At 30.8% G+C, this 22,888-nt stretch overlaps 1 protein-coding gene across 3 annotated transcripts in view; it reads right to left on the reverse strand.

Annotated features, from left to right (window-relative positions):
• Positions 1-21,502: 21,502 nt before the first annotated feature.
• The window catches only part of LOC126890758 (uncharacterized), a 132,188-nt gene continuing 130,802 nt past the window's right edge, over positions 21,503-22,888 (reverse strand). For all 3 annotated transcript variants that reach the window (XM_050659929.1, XM_050659928.1, XM_050659927.1), the window contains exon 4: positions 21,503-21,792. In XM_050659929.1, the coding sequence (XP_050515886.1) occupies positions 21,521-21,792 (272 nt within the window). In that variant the 3' untranslated portion in view covers positions 21,503-21,520. The remainder of the gene's footprint in view (positions 21,793-22,888) is intronic.

Below are 22,888 nucleotides of genomic sequence, written 5' to 3' on the forward strand. Positions count from 1 at the left end.
AAAAATGTACATTTTGAAAAATTAAACAAAACCGTTTTTTAAGATCTTCTTTAAGACCAATAGTAATCGAGTTATACTTTATTATATGTTAGCTCTTCTTCGTCAAATGCTAAATATTGTTGTTTCAAAATCAAAAGACGGGAAACCTATACATTTTCCGAGGATAACTTATGCAAACTAATTTAAATCATTAATGCCTGGTTGCACCAACAGATCTTAAGTTCCAGATTAGCTAAGCTCTACTTATAAATAGGGCCTCCTTGAGTATCACTTACGTTGCACCATAATTTTAGAGTCTTGCCTTATTATCAATTATATCTATTATTATAATATGGTATTCTTATTGTAATATATTATAACTATATTATATTAATTCTTATGATATTCTCGACTTAAGCTTAAGATCTGTTGGTGCAACCGGGCATTAATAATATCTATCTCCAGAAATAAAAAAAGTCTCTAGCTCAAATATTAAGTGACTTATACTGAAATGAATGTCAGTTCCTATATTTTTCAGCGAAAAAGTGATCGGAAGCAGCCCCCTAATTACCACCCTAATTAAAATTAGTATTTGACTTTATTTTTGGTCTTCTTTGTTTATACATTATTAATGGGTTCTAGAAGTTTAATCGACATCGAATGATTACTTTTTAAATTAATGGAGTTAAAAGCGAATAACGAATTTTTGTAGTTTGGAAATAAATGGCCTTTTCTTCAGAATAGAACGATTGGCATCAGAGATACGAAAAAATGGTTAAATATGAAATTGTACCTTATTTAATTCCCAATATCATGGTTTGCAAAAATTTTTCCTACAGCAAAAATTGAGTGAGCTATTGACAATTAAATCTTGTAATAACATGCAAAACCACCTTTACCAACTCTTTCAAAGTCACCTCTTTTTGCGACTGAGGATTTTAAAAAGATTTAATATAAATAGGCTCATAGATCTTATAAAAAACCTACAAAATTCTTTTTTACCAAACTTTCCAAGATAAAAAGTTAAAAAGTTACGGTTAAGAAATCAATATATTTTTTTGAAAAAAAAAAGGAGAAATCCAATTGGAAGCATAATAATGTAAGTTAATGGTATTTTTAGTCATTGCCCTTATTTATTCTTCTTTATTTATGTATTATAAATAGATTCTAGAAGTTTGACTGGCTCAGAATGATTACTTTTTAAAAAACTGGAGTCAAAAGCAAATAACGAATTTTTGTAGTGTGGTAAAAAATGATATTTTCTTCAGAATAGAAAGATTAGCATCAGAGATACGAAAAAATGTTTAAATATGAAATTGTAGGTTATTTAGTTTTCAATAATTTGGTTTTAAAAAATTTTTTCTACGGCAAAAATTGAGTGAATCGTAAATGAATATATTATCGAAAAACATTGATTTTTTAGATATAAAATTAACACTTTCGATAGCGAATAAATCGAAAACTATTAATTTTATCAAAAAAATGTGTAGAACGTTTTGTGCTTAGAATGAATGTTTTTATTAACTTTTGTGGTCAAAATATAATAAAAAATTTTGACCTCCGAGATGGGGTGGCAACCACCCCATGGTAAAAGTGCCTTTCGGCATCATATAGATTTTGATCCTTAGATTATTCACTACTTATTCTCAAATTTTCAAGCAAATCGATCCATTCTGTAAAAATTGCGAGGTGAAAAGCTTCGGTTCCTGGACTAATCAACAATCGTGGGAGAAGTTTATTAGTTTTTTGTTTACAAAATCATAAAACAAATGAACAGAACACATAAAGATACCCTCCAGTAAGAAATTAAAAACGAACAACTCCACAATAATATTTATGTATCACCGTTTTGGTGTCCGTTTCAAAACCGCAATGTATTTGAATTTTCTCTCGATTTTAATCGTGTGTAGGGGCCAAACGAAAGACAAAAACAAAGAACTTTTTTTTCTTCGATATACATTTTAAATTATGTTCTGTTGTGATTTCTAGCATTTCTTTCGAATTTGAAATTTTATGTAAGTTCCCTATTATACCTGTTCCCTCACGAATTATAACTTGTTACAGCTATGTCCTATAATATGCATAGGAGATTTGGGCTGAAGTATGTTTTATTCAAACAATAATACTCGTACACCCCTAGATTATTTCAACAATTCAAGCGATATCCGCTTTTCTGTGTTGTTCAAAATCAGAGCTTAAACTCTTGAAAACTTGCGATGTACTTTTTACAGCCAATATGGGAAAAGCATTTATAGTCCAGACTGTATCGTCGCCCTCGTTAGGTAAATTATTCCGATTCTTAAACTTACTCAAAAAGATTACCATATAACAAATCCAGGAGGTACCGTGGTCGAAAAATTGTTTAAATATATTTTTTAACAAATTCAAAAAATTAATTTTTTCACTTCGTACAGTTAGTTTTTTTGGATTCTTTGGGTCATTATGAGAAAAAAAGTCTCGTGTGATTTTTCTCTAAAATTAATTGTTGTCGAGTTATACGCGATTTAAAATTTGACAAACGCGAAAAATGGCCATTTTTAAGACTTAATAACTCGGTTAATAGTTATTTATGATATAAGTGTTAAAAGTACAATTTTAAGGCACGCATGTGAACGTTTGCAGAATGAGCGAAGCCAATTCTGCAATTCACATGAGTGCCTTAAAAATGTACTTTTTAACACGTATATCATACAATATTTTTTCTACAAACGTCTTATATATCAACAATTATAATTTTTTCATTCTCAATTACAGGACAATATCTACAAAAACGTTTACTTGAACTTGACTGACATTCCATTTTTATATTTTTCTTGACATTACATCAAAACTGCCTATACTGTCAATATGTAAATCATAACAACTATATGTATAATAATATCTACTTTTATTGTTGTATATTCTAACAAATTTTAATAGTTTTTTTCTACAAACGTGTTAAAAATGCAATAATACATTTTAAATTAAATTTTAAAAAACCTTTTAAACCACCTTTTTCAAATTGCACAAGTTGTACTATTAATATTAGATAAGATAATAAATGAAATATAAATATTTTGACGTTTCACAATTTGACAATTCACTTTTAACTGCAGTGCCTTAAAATTTTTAAAGCCTAGTGCTTTAAAGTAGCATTTTTAACGCTACTATGGAGTGCTAAAAATTGCATTTTTAACACGGTTGTAGAAAATAGTTATTTATGATATAAGTGTTAAAAAAGTACAATTTTAAGGCATGCATGTGAAAGTTTGCAGAATGAGCCAAGCAAATTTTGAAATTCGCATGAGTGCCTTAAAAATGTACTTTTGAACACGTATATCATGAAATATTTTTTCTACAAACGTTATAAATTTATAACCATTATGTGACCATTATATGACCCGTAAAAGGTAGAACTGGTTGTCTACACTCGAGGGGAATGTCTAAAAATTCTTAGCGAAAATATTATACCGTTACATAAACTTGTTTTTTCTACAAACGTGTTAAAAATGCAATAATACAGTTTAAATTAAGTTTTAAAAAAACCTTTTAAACCACCTTTTTCAAATTGCGCAAGTTGTACTATTAATATTAATGTTAATAAATGAAATATAAATATTTTGACGTTTCACAATTTGATAATTCACTTTTCACTGCAGTGGCTTAAAAATTTTAAACACTAGTGCTTTAAAGTAGCATTTTTAACGCTCCTATGGAGTGCTAAAAATTGTATTTTTAGCACGGTTGCAGAAAAAAATTATTATTATAAAAGTCAGAAAGTGACTAAATCAAAGTTTAAAGCCCCCCACCCCTACATGATCTTGAAGAAATTTGTGTCAATAATTTATGAAGCTGTTATTTTTAATTATTATCAATGAACACTAACAACGTATTGAGGCGGCCGTGAATGTGAGTGCGAGTAAGCGAACGGTTCCACGAGCGACAAATTGACGCTAGCAGTAGCAGTAAAATGAAGCGTGATAAATGAAATCAACAGCGGTAATACTGGGCGGCTCCTCGTAGCTTTAAATTGTCGCTCAAGATCGGGAAAAGGCGAGTCCTCAAGGTCATGTTGCAGACGGATGTTCAAAATCTCTAGATATTATAGTTTTGTCCGTTTTGTCCTTGAATACAATCATTTACTATAGACTGTAATACATACAACTCTTGACATTTCCCATTACATTTGAGGAAGCAAAAAAATAGCGCCATCTAGCTGTCTTGCAGTGATAACCAGAGCAATCTAACCTTACATTTATAAAATTGCTTTATTATTGTTCTTGTATAAGTGTTTGAACTATTTCTATTTTAATTTAATTTAGCAAAATTAGCTCGTTATGCAAAAATTAACAAAATTAATTTGAATGTTTACGTCAAATTTTACGTTGTCAAAACGTAGTTTCACCGCAAGCCGACAGTGGCGCTAGTGGCAACGTGCTTCGAATGATTCCAGATTTCTGTGGGAGTTGGATTAGACGGCGCTGAAAAATCTCTTTAAATTTACTAAAGCTAAATTTTTCACAGTTGATTACTGTGATTGTGTAGAGAAACATACTGCGGTCGGTCAAGCGAAACGTAGAACAGGGGTTACTGAGAGGGTATCAAAGTTGCTTTCCTACGAAGGTACCTAATTAAATCCATTTACTAAGGCTGAAAATCAGTACACACATTATAAATTGAATATAAATGAAAGTTATTATAGTCGGCCAGCTGTATGACGGGACAGAGCCGGTCGGTCGGCCCCAATGAATGTACAGGGTTATTCACTATATTGAACCCCTTGTAAACTGCTTTATTTACAGAATTACAATAGAATGTAAAATACAAAAGTTATTCGATTTTTTAGTTGTGATTTTTTGACATATATATCGTACTAGTGACGTCATCCATCTGGGCGTGATGACGTAATCGACTGTTTTCTTTAAATGAGAATAGGGATCGTGTGCTAGCTCATTTGAAAGGTTAATCAATTCTCTATAGAGTACTACCCTAACAACACAAAACATTCCAGGAATGTACTATCAAAGGTCTATTAATGTTTGAATGTACTGGACATTCAAGGAACATTCGGTGAATATCTGATTAAGTTATTCGTGGAATGTTACCACAACACATTCTATGAACATACTACCAATGTCCTATATTTTAAGAGAGGTCATTTACTATTTAATTTGCATTCATTTTAAAATTTGCTGCGCGTGTATATGTATTTAAGCAATCCAAACCACGTGACTTCTGGTTCTGGTTGGCATGGCATACAGGTTACAGAGGTTATGTTTGTAATATCATTTCATTTCATCATTTCACTGTTTATCGTCATATTTTGGATTCATTTGGATTTCGTTTGCTGTATTTTGTGAACTTTATAAACTTTACCACACTGCAAAGTGATTATTTAAGGAAATTATTATTGGAGACACCAGATGTTTGGAGAAAGGTAGGGCAAACAATTTTTATCAATGTTCATTTTTCTCTGATATTTATCAATATGGATGAATTTTGCAAGCCATAACATTATTTCTTTTATTGTTTTAGATATTTATTGAAGCTGAAAATAATTGGGGATTTAGATCCATATACAATTCAGTCAGAATTGGATTTTACCATAAAGTGCATTCCACCAAATTACTATTATAGATATTATAGATGAAAGCATACAAAAGCCTTCAGGCACATAAATATTTTACAGCTGGATTTGTTTTTAAAGTTGGATTAAAGTTGGAAGTCACAAGCAACAACTTCGTAAGTACCTACAAGAATATTGAGGAAATCCAGCTCCTGGATACTACTGGGCAAACTAGAAGATTGAAGAGGACAAAGCCTTTTGAACTAGTTTGAGTGATAGTGAAAAGCAGAGCATAATGCTTGTGTGCATGTGTATGTTAGAATAGTGCGGTTAGAAAAGCAGAGCATAGTGCTTGTGTGCCTGTTAGATTAGATAAGAGACGCTATGGGTAAGCTCTTCATTTTAAGGAACAGTAGTAATTTAGGTTAAATTAAAATTGCTCATTTGTCAGAGTTATGACCAGATTGTAGTTCTAATGAACAATTCAATACAATGAATCGTCATCGTAGTGATGATTATGGAAAAAAATATATGACAAGATGTTGTGCAATAAAAATGTTTATATTTATCAAGGATGTATTATTTGGTATGGCTACATATACAGTCGGAAAAATGAAAGAATACCCATGAATGAACATATAAAACACGCTGTATTTTCCTGTCACCGTGTCACAAAGAAAATTGTCCAGTGCAAGTAACAATAATTATTACATGTACTTGTGCTGACCAGTTTTTTGTGTGACACGGTGACAGGAAAATACAGCGTGTTTTATATGTTCGTTCATGGGTATTCTTTCATTTTCCCTATTGTACTTCTGGTATATCGTCGGTGATGTGACAATACCTCCTATCTGCTTTTTAATGAATTTTGTAGGAGATGAAAAACTTCTTTGGGCCACCTCGTGTTTTCATATATTTTTTGATTTATTTTGTAGTAAATTCAACTATCATCTATTTACTACAAAACAAGTCAAAACTTACGTATGAAAACAGGAGGTGACCGTAAAAAATGTTTTTCGTCTCCTGCAAAACTCATGAAAAAACATATAGGAGGTATTGTCACATCACTGACGATATATTTCAGAGAATGTCTAAAAATATACTTTGAATGTCCTAAGAACATTCATGGAATGTTTCAACAAGACATTCAGTCTAAACAATATACTGTGAATGTTCAAAGAACATTCGTAGACATTCATGGAATGTTCCAACAATACATTCAAGAAATGTTTAAAATGCTGACACAGCACTTTCCTGGGACTTTCCAGGGACGTTCGTGTGCTTTTGGGGACATTCCAGGAATGTTTTCAATGTCCTGTGTGTACCTTCTAGGAACATTCCTGGAATGTTTTGTATTATTAGGGTATAAACATTAAGATCATTATTTATACAGGGTGTCCAATTTTTTTTTTGAATTATTAATTAAACAATTAATTTAATTAAAAAAAAAAATTTTTGACACCCTGTATAATTAATCATGTTAATGTTTATATAAGTGAATAGAGAATTGAATAACCTTTCAAATGAGCTAGCACTCGACCCCTATTCCCATTTAAAAAAAAGTAGATTACATCATCACGCCCAAATGGATGACGTCACTAGTAGGATATATATGTCAAAAAATCCTAATTAAAAAATCGAATAACTTTTGTATTTTACATTTTTTTCTAATTCTGTAAATAAAGCAGTTTACAAGGGGATCAAAATATAGTGAATAACCCTGTACATTCACTGGGACCGACCGACCGGCTCTGTCCCGTCATACAGCTGACCGACTATAATAAGTTCTATTTATTATATTTAATTTAGAATGTGTGTACTGATTTTCAGTCTTAGTAAACGAAGCAACTTTGATACCCTCTCAGTAACCCCTGTTCTACGTTTCGCTTGACCGATTGCAGTATGTTTCTCTAGACAATCACAGTAATCAACTGTGAAAAATCTAGCGTTAGTAAATTCAAAGACCTTTTTCAGCGCTGCCTCTTGGACTAGATGTATTACAGTCAATAGTATTTGATACAGTTGAGCCCGCGAGTCTTTACCCGTGCGTCATTAATACCTGGCGAGATAAAACACATACTTTTTATTTAGCATCATTCTCTTCCACGCATGAAATTAATGACAAACCAACTGCCGCCTGTTATTAAGTAAAAACACATGTTATTAAACGCTTTTCTTTAGTTCAATAGTTTGCGTCAAATTTTAAACGTTAATTTGACTGCCTTTTTTTCAATGCAAATGAATGAAAATTTGCAGATATATGCATTCGCGGGAACAAAACACAAATAGTCAATAAAAAGAAATTGTTTATGTTTATAAATTGTTTAAATAAATAAAAACGATTTTAAAGGAAAATGCTTAAATTCTTTTGTTTTTTACCATGTAGAAACTTGAAACTTTTACGGATTGTAGCTAATGATATGAACTATAAATAATTTCACTTTTTGCGTTAATTGTTTATGTTATGCTTTATAAATAAACAATAAAATTTCAACTTTTGAACGCTCATATATTTGTTTATATAAACATCGGCGCTTATTCGTGTCAAATTTCAATAAGATACGAAACAAAACTTCAACCAAAACTCGAATTCAAAAAAATCGTGTTTTTATCGTAGTCTTAGAAAAACCACCGGTAGAGACGTTTCGTGCTACAATTAACATTAGAATTCGTTTTGGCGTATCAATTCAAAGTTTGTTACGAACCGTTTAGTCCAGAAAGCCACTGCGCATCCGCTAGGAAAAATATTCTAATTCAGATTTTTTGCACAATCTTACTCAAAAAGGACTCCTTTTAACAAATTTGGATGTTGCCAGGACCAAAAGGTGGTCAAAAATTTTTTACACGTTTTTTTTTTGTTTTTTTCTAAAAATTATTTTTTTTGCATGGAAAATAGTTTTTTTAGGTTTTTTGGATCATTCCAAAGAGAACAGGTCTTTAGTGACTTTTCTCTAAAAATGACAGTTTTTGACATATAAGCGATTAAAAATTGAAAAATTGCGAAATCGGCGATTTTTGACCCTCAAAAACTATGTGAAAAACTGAAAATTTGAATGATGTCAAGGTAGGTAGATATTCTTTAAACAGCGATTGATGAAATCCCGAACAGTTTTTTGCAATACAATATTCAAAACTCCTTTGTTTTTCAATTGCTAATCAAGCGTGCGCGACACTATTTTCCACCGACAGTATGGTGCAAATGAAAGGAATAAATTCGTTATTTCGTAAACCGGCGATTTTAAGGAAAAATCCCAAAACAGGTCGATTTTTATTTTTAAGATATTGTGGCATATATGGTATACTAGTGACGTCATCCATCTGGACCTGATGACGTAATCGGTGATTTTTTTAAATGAGAATAGGGGTCGTGTGCTAGCTCATTTGAAAGGTTCTTCAATTCTCTATTTAATAATATAAACATAATTATTTATACGGGGTGTCCAAAAAAATTTTATTAAATTAAATTATTTGAAAAAAAAGAAGTAGAAGGACACCCTGTATACATAATTATGTAAATGTTTACATTGCTGAATAGAGAATTAAAGAACCTTTCAAATGAGCTACCACACGACCCCTATTCTCATTTAAAAAAATCATCGATTACGTCATCACGCCCAGACGGATGACGTCACTAGTATACCATATATGCCACAATATCATAACTTAAAAATAGAAATCGACCGGTTTCGGGATTTTTCCTTAAAGTCGCCGGTTTACGATATAACGAATTTATTCCTTTCACTTGCACCATACTGTCGGTGGAAAATAGTGTCGCGCACGCTTGATTAGCAATTAAAAAACAAAGGAGTTTTGAATACTGTATTGCAAAAAACTCTTCGGGATTTCATCAATCGATGTTTAAAGAATATCCACCTACCTTGGCAACATTCAAATTTTCAGTTTTTCACATAGTTTTTGAGGGTTAAAAATGGCCGATTTCGCAATTTTTCAATTTTTAATCTCTTATATGTCAAAAACTATCATTTTTAGAGAAAAGTCACTAAAGACCTTTTCTGTTTGGAATGATCCAAAAAACCTAAAAAAACTTTTTTCCATGCAAAAAAAATAATTTTAGGAAAAAAAACAAAAAAAAAAAACGTTTAAAAAATTTTTGACCACCTTTTGGTCCTGGCAACATGCAAATTTGTTAAAAGGAGTCCTTTTTGAGTAAGATTGTGCAAAAAATCCGAATTAGAATATTTTTCCTAGCGGATGCGCAGTGGCTTTCTGGACTAGTTAAACATATTCAACGGTCATTTATAAAAAAAAGTGTGTTTCTGTGACCTATGTGCTGTGAATGTTATGTCGGTTCGCTAAACTCAGACACAACTGCCTAGTGATTTTAGTAAGTAGGTAATTTAGCCAATTTGATAAAATTGACAAAAAAATAATTACTAAATAGTTAATAATTACTAAATAGTTAGTAATTTTGACAATTTTGCGAAAATTGGCCAAAAACAAAAAATTTACCTACTAAAATCACTAGCCAGTTGTGTCTGAGCAATGCCGGATTTAAGGGAGGGCAGGCTGGGCAGCTACCCGGGGCCCCCACAAAATCCCAAACATAAAAAGTTAGCACATTATTCACATAAAATAATTTTTGTTTTATGCAAACATTTTTTTTGGCCTTAGGTTTAAGACCTATTTAGCCAGACAATTATTTATTAATAAGTAAAAAATTACATTTTATAATAATATATACATATAAATACAGTAAAATAATAAAAATAATATATAGTTTATGCCGGTCAATTATGCAAACATAATTATGTATATCAAAAATAATTTCTTATTTATCGTTATCTTGAGTTGGCACTACGCCACTGAGTATAATAACATTGATCAAAACATTGCTTACTCCACATTTACAAAGTTTGAGCTTACATTTGAGTCAAACTTGCCTCCTACGCCTACAATAATTTATTTGTCTTCTAAATCATATTCTACATCATGCATATTTTTTAAATACCCTTTTTGCATGAATTGTAAAATACTCAGAACATAATCAAGTGGAATTCAGTCTTTTTATTGGGTCATAATTTGGTTACGAGTTTGACCTTAAATTATCACGTTGACAAAAATTGTGGCATAAGCAAATCTGAAAATCTGGCACTAAACCACTCATTTGTTTTGTGACTTTGTGCTACTTGCAGAAAGAATAATAATTGTCAGCTGTAATACTATTTACGATAATCTAGTAAAACAGCAATATTACTCACCACTCACCTGTTTGTATTATTTCGTACTGTTACCCCTGTTGAAAAAGGTTTTACTTTATTTTTGTGATAGTCTAGAAGTTTTCTATCTAGTATTTGGAGGGTTGGGGACTTTTAAAATATAAAAATTTAAATAAAGTCATGCTACTCATACAAACATGGTCAGGCCAGGCCGGAAAATATTTAAGTTGCACATTGGATTGTTAACTGTTAAATAATTGGGATACAAGTTTAAATGCTAATTTCTAAAATCATTCAAAAGGTGCGTATTAAATAAAATTGTGCTGTGTGCTCTCATTGTTACTGGTACCTATCATAGTCCATTGACTCACGGTTTTTTTCTGAAAATTTTAAAGGACCGCTTGAATTGACATGAAATTTGGCATACACATAAATAATAACATGTCAAAGAAGAAAAGTGAATTTTGCCGATTTGTGCTTTTGTCCTGGAGGTGAGTTTCACCCCCTCCTCGGGTATGAAAAAATAAGTTCAAAATAAGTCCGGAAATGGATAACCTGACGAATTCTAAGCAACTTTTGTTCTATAGGATTTTTTCACTAAGTTAATACTTATGTAGTGTTATTATTTTAGTTATTCATCATCATCAGTAGCTCGACAATCATTTTCGGTCCTGGGCCTCGATTTTTGACCCTTCGCTTCGTTATCGAACGTATTCGCTTCGTATCTGTTTATTATACGAAACGAATACGTTCGATAACGAAGCGAAGGGTCAAAAATCGAGGCCCTGGCTTGTTCTAGGATTTTCCGCCATTCTGTTTTGTTCCTCGCTTTGTTTTTTCAGTTGGTAATCTTAAGTGTTTTCAGATCTTGTTCCACTTGTTCCATGTATCTAAGTTTGGGTCTTCCCTTTGACCTTCTCCCTACTGGTGTCTGCCTCATTATATGTTTTGGTGTTTCAGTCTTCAACATCCGTTCAACATGGCCCATCCAGTGCAGACGTCTGATCTTTATGGGTGTTATGACGTCGGGTTCGTTGTATGCTGCGTAAGGGGGTTGTTTCTCTGGAATCCGTTTGATGCAGTATAATTCCATCATATAGTGGATCTCTGTTTTGTTTTAACTTTTCTTTGAAGAAGTCTGTGATTATTTCAGTTATTTGCAGTAAATTTTCGAGTAAATATGTTCATTTTTCAACAAAAAAACACGTTTTTAGACGGTTTTTTGCAAATGACTAAAAAAGTAAGTATTTTATCGAAAAAACATTCTTATCAAAAATATAAGTGTAGCTTATGAATAAGTGAAAAAAAATGGTGTATGTATGAATTCTAGAGAGCAAGTCCAGCCTTGCTGTCTCTAACTACAGTGGAGAGTGATCATTCTCAAAACTATTAATTAAAAATCGTCTTCAGTCTATGATGGGCCAAGAGCGTTTCATCTCTCTATAATGAGCATTAAACACGATGTCTTAAGGAACTAAATAGATATGTCAGACATAATTAAGGAATTTTCAATTCAAAAATCTAAAAAATACCCAGACTTTAACCATACATTTTACAATATTTATTTTTAATATTTTACGGTAACAAGTTACACCTATTGTATTTTTTATTATTTAAAAATATATTTATAAATGTAGATCAACATTTTTTTTTTATTTTTAAAAGGGAAAACTTTATACTTGGCTGCATACCATAGTTATAACAACAATTTTTTAATGGTAGGAGGTAGGGTCCCACACCAATTCTGCCCAGGGGCCCCCACACTAATTCTGCCCAAGGGCCCCCACTGCCTTAAATCCGGCTCTGTGTCTGAGTTTAGCGAACCGACATGTGACATCGCCCAATTATTAAGGGTCCAGTGTGAAGGTATGTACTAAATATTTGACGCATAAATATTTCCTGCGACAATTTGTACTAACTAAATAACTGCGTTTGAGATTTTTTAACTAATACTGGAAATTTTAAACTTTTACCATTAATGCTTTTACTAAAATAAAACAAATACATTTTTTATTGAAATTTTAAATCTTTTCAAACACTTTTTTTTAAGACCAAGTTAACAAGTTTATGCGAATTACTATAAAGTCCCAATTTCCAGATATGTATAATATTTTTGATAACATAAAAATACTTTTATTGATTTGTAAACAAATAATACTATAACTTTCGCTAACAATCAGACAAGTGCCAAAATTTTCAAAATCACGTAATCTGACGGAATCGTTGCATTTTTTGTGTAGTTTCATAAACATTTTTCACTGAACTAACATCATGTCAATTTTTTTTATTGATTATTATTAAACGCTTTTCTTTAGTTCAATCGTTTGTGTCAAATATTTTGACGTTAATTTGACTGCCTTTTCTTCAATGAAAATGAATGAAAATTTGCAGACATATGCATTCGCGGGAACAATACACGAATAGTCAATAATTTTTTATGTTTATTAATTGTTTAAATAAAAAAACACGATTTTAATGGAAAATGCTTAAATTCCCTTGTTTTTTACAATGAAGAAACTTGAAAGTTTTAGAGATTGTAGCTAGTTATATGAACTATACATAATTTCACTTTTTACGTTAATTGTTTACGTTATGCTTCATAAAAAAACAATAGAGATTAAAATTTTTTGCCGATTTCGACTAATTTTCATGTTTGTTAATCATGTTATGTTTTATACATTTATATTTTAATAAACATGATGATATATGTTAATGTTTGAAAAGTGTAAGACTAATAAGTAAAAAATAAAAATATATAAAAAAAAATTTAGGAAACGCTTTTCTTTAGTTACGAGTGACTAAAATTAAAAATATTATAAAAAAATCAACTAAAAAGCAAAAAATAAAAAAAATTCAAACACATTCGTTAAAGAAAAGCGTGGGGCGAAAACCGTTTATTCGATGCCTTAAAAGCCTTACGCTTTTCTTTAACGAATGTGTTTGAATTTTTTTATTTTTTGCTTTTTAGTTGATTTTTTTATTATATTTTTAATTTTAGTCACTCGTAACTTTAACGTTAGCAGGAAAAGCGTTTCCTAAAAAATTTTTTTTATATATGTTTATTTTATGAACGATTTAGACTCAGTGCATTGAAGAGAGATAGGTACAAAGAAAGACGATTGGGGATGTCTTCACATATTTTAAGTACAATTTCTGACGTTTTCGTTTGTTTACTTTTGTGGCTGTCAGTTTGTTGAATTTTTTGCTGTTATTTTGTCGAATTTTTGCATTTTGAAGTTTTTTATGGTATACAAACAGTTGTTTTCACAACTAATTTTATATTGGAGTTAGACATTTTGTAATAAGTTTATGTTATTTTACGATAAATTTTGACAACCTACAAAGCTAACCTCATTGTTGACACAGTTGAATGCTTGTGTTTAAGGTTCCGCCAAAGTGAATAAAATAACAAAAAGAAAATATGTTATTGAATTCTTTTATAAATATTGTTTATTTATTTATTAATCAATGATAATAAAATAATTTTTTCTACGAGCGTGCAGAAATGTCCACTTTCGCGCACGCATTTTAGTTTAGAAAGTTTCACTTTTCCTCACGCGTGTTACTTTTCCGCACGCGTGTTACTTTTCCGCACGCGGTTTTTACTTTTCCGCACGCGTGTTAATTTAGATATGTTAATATGGCCTTAAAGTAATTATAATACATGCAATAAACTAATATTTAGATATTATTTACTAATTTATTTCAAATATATCTTATTGTGTTCGTGTTTTAATGAAATTAACGCGACAATTCGATGAAATAAAATTATTTTGACATATTCGAAAGTCAAATCGGTAGACAATAACAGTCGTTTTGAATCATCGTAATGGAAACCAAGATCGTCGTCATGCTAACTAATTATATTGAAAGTTTGGTTTTGACAACCTCGTCAAAGAATTAATTTGTGTATGTATTTTCATACTAAGAGGATCGGTACGTATTTTCGGCTGCAATGCTATTCAAATGGGGCTTCATTTTTTTCGAATCCTGAGAAAACTAATAAGTATTTTTGAAAAATTTAAACGCAGAATGAAAGATTACGTTATTAGTGAGGGCCGAAAGTCCCTGAGAACTTCTATATATAAGTTACAGGGGTGAAAAACTAAGAGAAAATTTAGTGTGATTTTTAATTTCAAATATCTCATTCAAAATAAACTTTTTATTTATTCTAAGGAACTTTCGGACCTCGGTAATAATTTAGTCTTTCATTCTGCGTTTAAATTTTTCAAAAATATTTATTGGTTTTTTCAGGATTCGAAAAAAATGAACACAATGCCGTGGTAATATTTTCCAAATCTATCTTTGTCTTACAACCCACTCAGCCGAATATAATATTGTCAGAATATATTGTCAGTCAGACACTGACAATCAGTGACAATTTTAAATATTTGACATTGCATCGGGAATATTTTGTGTTATTGATTAAATATTATTGATATATACTGTATTTGATAAATAATTGATTTAAGACGTGAACTTAATAAAAAGTTAATTATTGTGTATTATTTGTGGAAGATCCAAGCAGAGAATACATCAGGTTAATATATTCTGTGATCCAAGTATTTTGTTGTTAAAGATGTTCAAAATTGTAAGCGTTCCATAATAATATATTATTAAAAAATCACTTTACCACTTTTCCTCTTTTCTCGATTGAGTATTAGTTTTTGTTGTACAAATAAATTATTACAATCACTGAATACATAGTTAGTAAAAAAATTATCACATTTATTAACTGAATTAATAATTTGCAATTATAAAAATAACAGTTATCCAAGAAAATTCAAAAGCCATCTCTTTAAATTAATGATGACATTTTCAAGTAGAATGACATTTTAGTAATGTTTACATATCCATACCAGTGTGAATTTTACTACACGTAATTTGCCGTGTAAAGACAGAAAAAGTAGGGATACACGTAAAATATTTGCGAATTATGTACCCATAGCCTTAATTAAATTAATTGATTAAGATTTGGTAATTTTTTAAAGACTCTTAGAAAAAATATTGTTCCTAACTCTTGCAGAAAGTCTCTTTTCCGCACTCGACTGCTTGCCGAACTCCCGCTTCGCGTCGTTCGGCAAACTGCAGTCGCGTGCGGAAAATAATGACTTTCTGCACTTGTTGGGAAAATAACTATATTAAGCTACTTCAAATGTAGCTGTAATTATGCACCAAAATTTTAAAGCAAAACTTAAATTTGACATTCTATTTGTTTGATAACGTCAAATTTTATACTATAATCCGTGATCGGAATACCTAATATCCACTTGCCGTTGCGTTTAGTACATTTCCGACTTATTTCGTATGCTTTAAATGATGACGCACGGGTAAAGACTGGCGGACTCAACTGTATAAGGGCAAATCTACCAGTTTAAGTATACCTAAATTTTATATAGGGATGGTCATTTCTAAAAATTCCTTTTGTTGTAAGATTAACACGTGCCTTTGCAATTGTGATAAAAATAGGACCTTTAAAAATTCAAGACCAAGACGTGTCGCTATGCACGCTGTAAATTGTCGACCTCATTGAGCCATGATTTTACAGCTGTGCTGCCGCCGTAATTTTACTGCTACTGCTAGAGTGAATTTGTCGCTCGTGGAGCCGTTCGCTAAGATGCACCATTGGACTGCCGGAATGGTGCACCTCTTTCGCACTCACATTGACGGCTGCCTCAATACGCTGCGCGCTGTTAGCGCTCATTGATGATAATTAAAAATAACAGCTTAGTAATAGATTAATGACACAGATTTCTTCAGGATCATATAGGGGTGGCTTTAAACTTTTATTTAGTAACTTTCTGACTTTTATGTTAATAATTTTTAACCGAGTTATTAAGCCTTGAAAATGACCATTATCGCGTTTTTTTATTTTTAAATCGGGTATAACTCGACAACAATCAATTTTAGAGAAAAATCACACAAATCCTTTTTTCTCATAATAACCCACAGAATTTAAAAAAGATTTGTGCACAGTGAAAAAATTGAATTTTTGAATTTGTTTAAAAAAATTGTTTAACCAATTTTCCTACCGCGGCACCTCCCGGCACCCTGTGGATTTGTTATAAGGATCTCTTTTTGAGTAAGTTTGTGCAAAAAAACGAATCGGAATAATTTACCTAACGGGGGCGACGATACAGCATGGTCTAATTATTCATTTTGATGGTTATATTATAGTAAAAACCGATGCAAGGATTGAAAGTTGTTGAGAATAAATCCCATAGCGTATATAAATTTTACGGATCATATCGTAGAATTGTATTTACACTTAATTCCAAATTCCAACAGACAATGGAGACAACAGCAGATGGAAATCATTATGATCTCTGTTTTTAATATGTAGTATACAGGGTGTAACAAAAATACAGGTCATAAATTAAGTCGCATATTCTGGGACCAAAAATATTTCGATTGATCCTAACTTACCTTGGTACAAATGTGAACATAAAAAAATATATAGGCCCTTGAAGTTACAAAATAAAAATCGATTTTTTCCAATATATTGAAAACTGTTGGATATTTTTTATTGAAAATGGATATGTGGCATTATTATGGTAGAAACATCTTTGAAAATAAATAAAAGTAAAATTTGTCCACCCATAAAAATTTTATGGGGGTTTTGTTCCCTTAAACTCCCCCCCCCCCTCAATATTTGTGTACGTTCCAATTAAATTATTATTGTGATACCATTAGTTAGACACAATATTTTTAAAACTTTTTTGTCTCCTTGTATATTTTTGGTAAGTCAGTTTTTACCGAGATATTTTGAATATTTGTAAAATCAAACACAAATTTTTACATGGTAAGTAAGATAATACAGATGGTAATAATATGAAAATTTATTGTGAATTTACATACTGTAGGTACATATTAGGTATTATATTTTGAAACATATTAATATCTCGATAAAGACTCGTTTATCGAAAAAATAATAGGAGGCAAAAAAGTTTCGAAAACATTGTGTTTAACTAATGATACCACAATGATAATTTAATTGGAACCTACACAAACATTTGGGGCGTTTAAGGGAACAAAACCCCCATATTTTTTTATAACATATTAAAAAAGAAGCCGCATCTCGATAAAAACTGGCTTATCTAAAACATTGTGTTTAACTAATGGTACCGCAGTAATAATTTTATTGGAACGTAGGCAAAAGTTTGGGGGGGTTTAATAGAACAAAACCCCCATATAATTTTTATGGGGTGTACAACTTTCACTGTTATTAGTTTTTTGAGATTACCCTACCATAAGAATAGGTACCACATGTCCATTTTCAATAAAAAAATCTCTAATAGTTTTCGATATATTGGAAAAAATCGATTTTCATTTTGTAACTTTAAAGGGCTTCAACATTTTTATGGGCAGATTTGTACTAAGGTAAGTTAGGTTCAATCGAACTATTTTTGATCCCAGAATATGTGATTTAATTTATGACCTGCAATTTTGTTACACCCTGTATAATGTAATGTTTATTTACGCACTTGCCATTTTTTATAAATCACCTTAAATTTAACTTAAACTATTATAGCAGTCTGGTTACATAAAAATGTATTTTCAGTAGTAATTTCACAAGAGCTCTAAAATTATCGAATTTTCCCGAGTGACACTTTGACAGTTTTAATTTCACGAACCGAAGGGGAGTGAAATTATGTCAAAGTGTCACGAGGGCAAAAATTCGATAATAATTTTAGAGATCGAGTGCAATTTGTTGTGATTATTTCATGAATAAAACTGTTCAAAACCAAAATTTTATTATAATTGATTTATGTAAGTACAAATTAGTACAATTAAACACACAGTTGTTATAAATATTTAACGGTTGAAAGTCATCACTTTTATAATTTTTTTAACATTAATTGTCATTAATGTCACTGAATGTATTTTTTCGTAGCAACGAAGGGCATCTGAGGTAATATACTTGACGACGGGATATTATCAAAAATTATCAGTTTAATTTTTATTTCTGTAGCTTTCTATTGGTCAGAATCTCCTATGAATGAAATAATCAATATTATTCTTAATAGTACTTAGTCAACAATTAAAACTTCTTCTTATAGTTTTTTCTCCTATTAGAGGTTGGCTATCATCACAGCTATCCGTACCTTATTGGGGGCTGCTCTGAAAATATTTACTGAGCTGCAACTCCTGGTCAAAAAATCCGGACACCTTAAAAATGGGTCATTTTTGATGTCTCGAATTTCCTAAATATGTTGTCCGATTTAAGTGATTTTATTCTTTAACCTGGTGCACCAATCAGATGTGGTTTTTCTCAAAGTTCGCCACACACTGAAAGTATGAAAAACATAATATGTTCGCAAATGCTTCGTTTCCGAAATACGGGGTGTTAAAATTTCTCTTACAAACTGAGGATTTATGTATTGCTGGAAAGCCGGTTGAGATAAATACAAAAGAAATTTGGTGAGTTTTAAGAGGTAGTTATTGAACATTTCTTGATATACAATTAGGAATTTTATATTCACCATTGGCGCGCGTACGGGTAATTTCACCCGTACGTATAATGGGCTGAATTTTTATAGAAAAAATTAGTACGCCACTTAGATATTTCAAATTAAAAATCATTTTTGAATTCCTCGTTTAATTTACAACAAAAAATCTTTCTTTTTTTATATAACGCGTCGTTTTTATGCAAAAAATAAAACATCTTAACTTATTTCGATATTTTATTTTTTGCATAAAACGGGGCCTCACAAGAAAAAACGGCAAGAAAGATTTTTTTGTTGTATATTGAACTAGGAATTCAAAAATGATTAGTAATTTAAAATATCTCATTGGCGTATTCATTTTTTCTTTAAAAAATTCAGACCATTACCCGTACGGGTCAAATTACCGGTATGCGCGCCAATAGTGAATATAAAATTCTTAGTTGTATGGAAAAAAATGCACAATCAATACTTCTTAAAATTTATTAAATTTCATTTGCATATCTTAACCTTTTTTAGAGCAATACATAAATCGTCAGTTTGTAAGAAAAATTTCAACACCCCATATCTCGGAAACAAACTGTACATACGTTTATAAAGCAAACTGTCATTACTTTTCGATGCAGAATTACCCCTTAAAGTTTGTCTTAATTATTTAAAGTACTGATGAAAAACATGGCTAGTTGTTAAAGTACCTAAATTTTTTATTATCCAACTTAAGCGAATAAATCAAAAAACACAATGTAAGAAAACATGAGACTATAGTTGTGGCGAACTTTAAGAAAAAATATACAATGACGATTTACCTGTCTAGCAACAAATATTGTTAACGATATTGTTAAAGAATAAGGCTGTGACATATTAAAAAGATCTCTTAAATCGGACAAATGGTTTAGGAAATTCGAGACATTAAAAATTACCCATTTTTAAGCTGTCCGGATTTTTTTGACCAGGAGTGTATATCACTCTCTAAGTAGGTTTGTCAGCCAGGAAATTCTTCGTCTTGGAGTGCCAGTATGACTAAATCTGGATAATAATAATATCCAGAAATTCAATAAAATAGTATAATATATCGACACCCCCATCGAACAAGGTTGTAACTCATTTTTAGCGATTTTACAGGAGAGGCAAAAAACGAAAACCAGAATTTTTAAAAATTTGTAGCGAAATTATTAGACCCTTTTACACTAATGTGATATGATATTTTATAACATAATAAGGGATTACTGTGAGATGTATGCTTTGTAATTTTATTAGCTATTGAGAATCTTGAGTTTGATTGAGATGCAACCTTAAGATTAAACATGAGTATTCGTAGAAAAAGGTTGTAACTCGCCTAACAACCATTTTACACTCTCCGTGTTAATTATTTTTCCCGTTTAACTATTAAAAGGTTGTATATTTTGAGTTATTTGCAATATAGCTAGGAGAAAATTAGTTTTTCTGGTATATTTAAACAAAATATCAACTCACAGTTTACACAATTTTAATTGGAAATTATAAATTTTACAATAACAGTAATATTCAACACAACTTCTGTCACTATGAAAAAATCATGGTATAAAATATCTCAAATTTTTCGCATTTTTATTGCGTATCTATAAATATTTAATTGTAAACCATTTTACTTTATTACTTTACTCTTTTACTATTAATATCTACTTCAAAATTAACATGTGTGCCCTTAAATGGGTTAAAATTTAGAATTTGCTTCTGATTTATTTCATTTACGGATTTAGGCTTGCCTGATGCTTTGGCATATCGTATCATGGTTATCCATTGGTGTGGAGCATATACGACTCAATGTTTTTTCTGTTTTTCTATAAGGGCATGCATTGAATCACCCTCGTTTTGTGAATGTGGTATTTCTAAAAATATATGTGTAATGTTAATATTAAACTTTTTCACTACATAGAAGTACGTAGCAAACACTATTCGATACTTATTTTGTCCACCGCAACTACCAAAAAGGAAAAAAACTCCGTAAATCCGTTTTTACTTTTAGTTCGATAATTTGACTTATGAGATTCACCATATGTTTAAATACGTTATAAATTAAACATACGTGCAACAAAGTTGTAACTCATTTAAAAACCTTGTTAATCGTCAAGTATAAAGAAAGTAAATATTTTACATAGGGAGTATCCAGTGTTACTGCCTTCTTCAAGCTAAAATGGAGTAAAATGGCATACGTAACTTAAAATGCAACTTCTTATTAGCCAAACTATTGAGAATTAAACTATGTCGTTTATATTGACGTGTGCGCAATTTTTTGCTGAATTTGCCTGTGTTGAAATCTGAAAAAAGATGTAACTTGAGTTACAACCTTGTTCGATGGGGGTGTCGATATAAAGAAATTACAAAATCAGTAGACTTTATTCAGCTAAACTACTTTCATAATGTATAAGATATCGTGGATAATAGGTATTATCGTCATATTTGACATAAACCCGTTCGTTTTCTTGTATACTGGTATCACACCCGTCGGGTGGTATCGTCATCTCTGATGTTCCTAGGCAAAACTTGGATACAATGACTGACGCCAGAATCATCACTTTGTTGTAAGTTTTGTCTCCGTAGTGAGTGCAGTAACTGGCCGAAGGTGAAAAATTAACACCTTGCCCGAATAAATGCCGTGTGGAAGTACCTAAAAGTAGAATTAGTTATAGTAGTCCAGGGTAATAAGGATTATCGCAGGACACTCAAAGATCCTGGCAGCTGACTACTTTTTTAGTTATTGTAGACCTATAGGAAGAAAATCTACCTGTTTCCTGCCTAGAGTTCTTGTCTGTTTTTTAATTATTAACAATTTATTGCACAAATCGCGATTTTTTCGATTTTTTGCACCCTATTCAAAAGCTAAACAATTGACATAAAACTACAAAATTTTATTTTTTAGAACATTGAAAAACCTTCAAAATACCGATTTTTAAAAATTAAAAAGTTAATTTGTTGCTTCACAAATTATTGCAAAATAAATGAAAATCAATATTTGTTAATAACTTTTACTAAATTTAACTTAGAATTTTAGGGTTTCACCCAAAGTTGGTTATTTTGGTACTTAACAAACTCTCAAAATTTGAGACCGATCCATTAATTAGTTTAAAAGTTATTCAATTTGTTTATCCCAGAGACATTTATTTTGCCATAACATAAGACAGAAAATAATAAACATAGGTCAATTATTCTGAGTATGCTAAACGAAGGTAGAAGACTGATAGTAACAAAATGTGTTAAAAAAAGATGAAAAAATTAATCAATATAATCAAAAATCCTAATGCCAAATTTTTGAAATTTTGTAGTTTATAAGCATTTAGAATAACTTGACAAATATTGTCCGTAGGAACAATCTTTTTATATATTCGGAAAGCTAGTATTTTACCCCGAACTTTCATATACAAAAATTTAGCGTGGGTTCATTAGGGACAAAGTTAGCCATTTGTTTTTTTTTTAATTCACAGCTAATTTGTTTATAATAATTAAGGAATTTCATTGATGCCATTTGAAATAATGGGATTTGTATTTGTTGTTAAAAAATTTGCATAAACATTGTATCTTCACAGCACCCTCTACGATTTTTCAAAATTGTAGTTCAAACGGTTACTAGGGAGAACCTACGAATCCGAGTTAAAATACCGAAAAAGCAATTTCAAACTAATACAATTTTCTGTATCTCCGGATAAACTCAATGGATTTTCATCTTTATTTTTTAATTCGTATGTAATTTCTACGTACATTACAAA

This window comes from Diabrotica virgifera, chromosome 8 (genome assembly GCF_917563875.1).
Source record: "Diabrotica virgifera virgifera chromosome 8, PGI_DIABVI_V3a".
NCBI lineage: Eukaryota > Metazoa > Arthropoda > Insecta > Coleoptera > Chrysomelidae > Diabrotica > Diabrotica virgifera.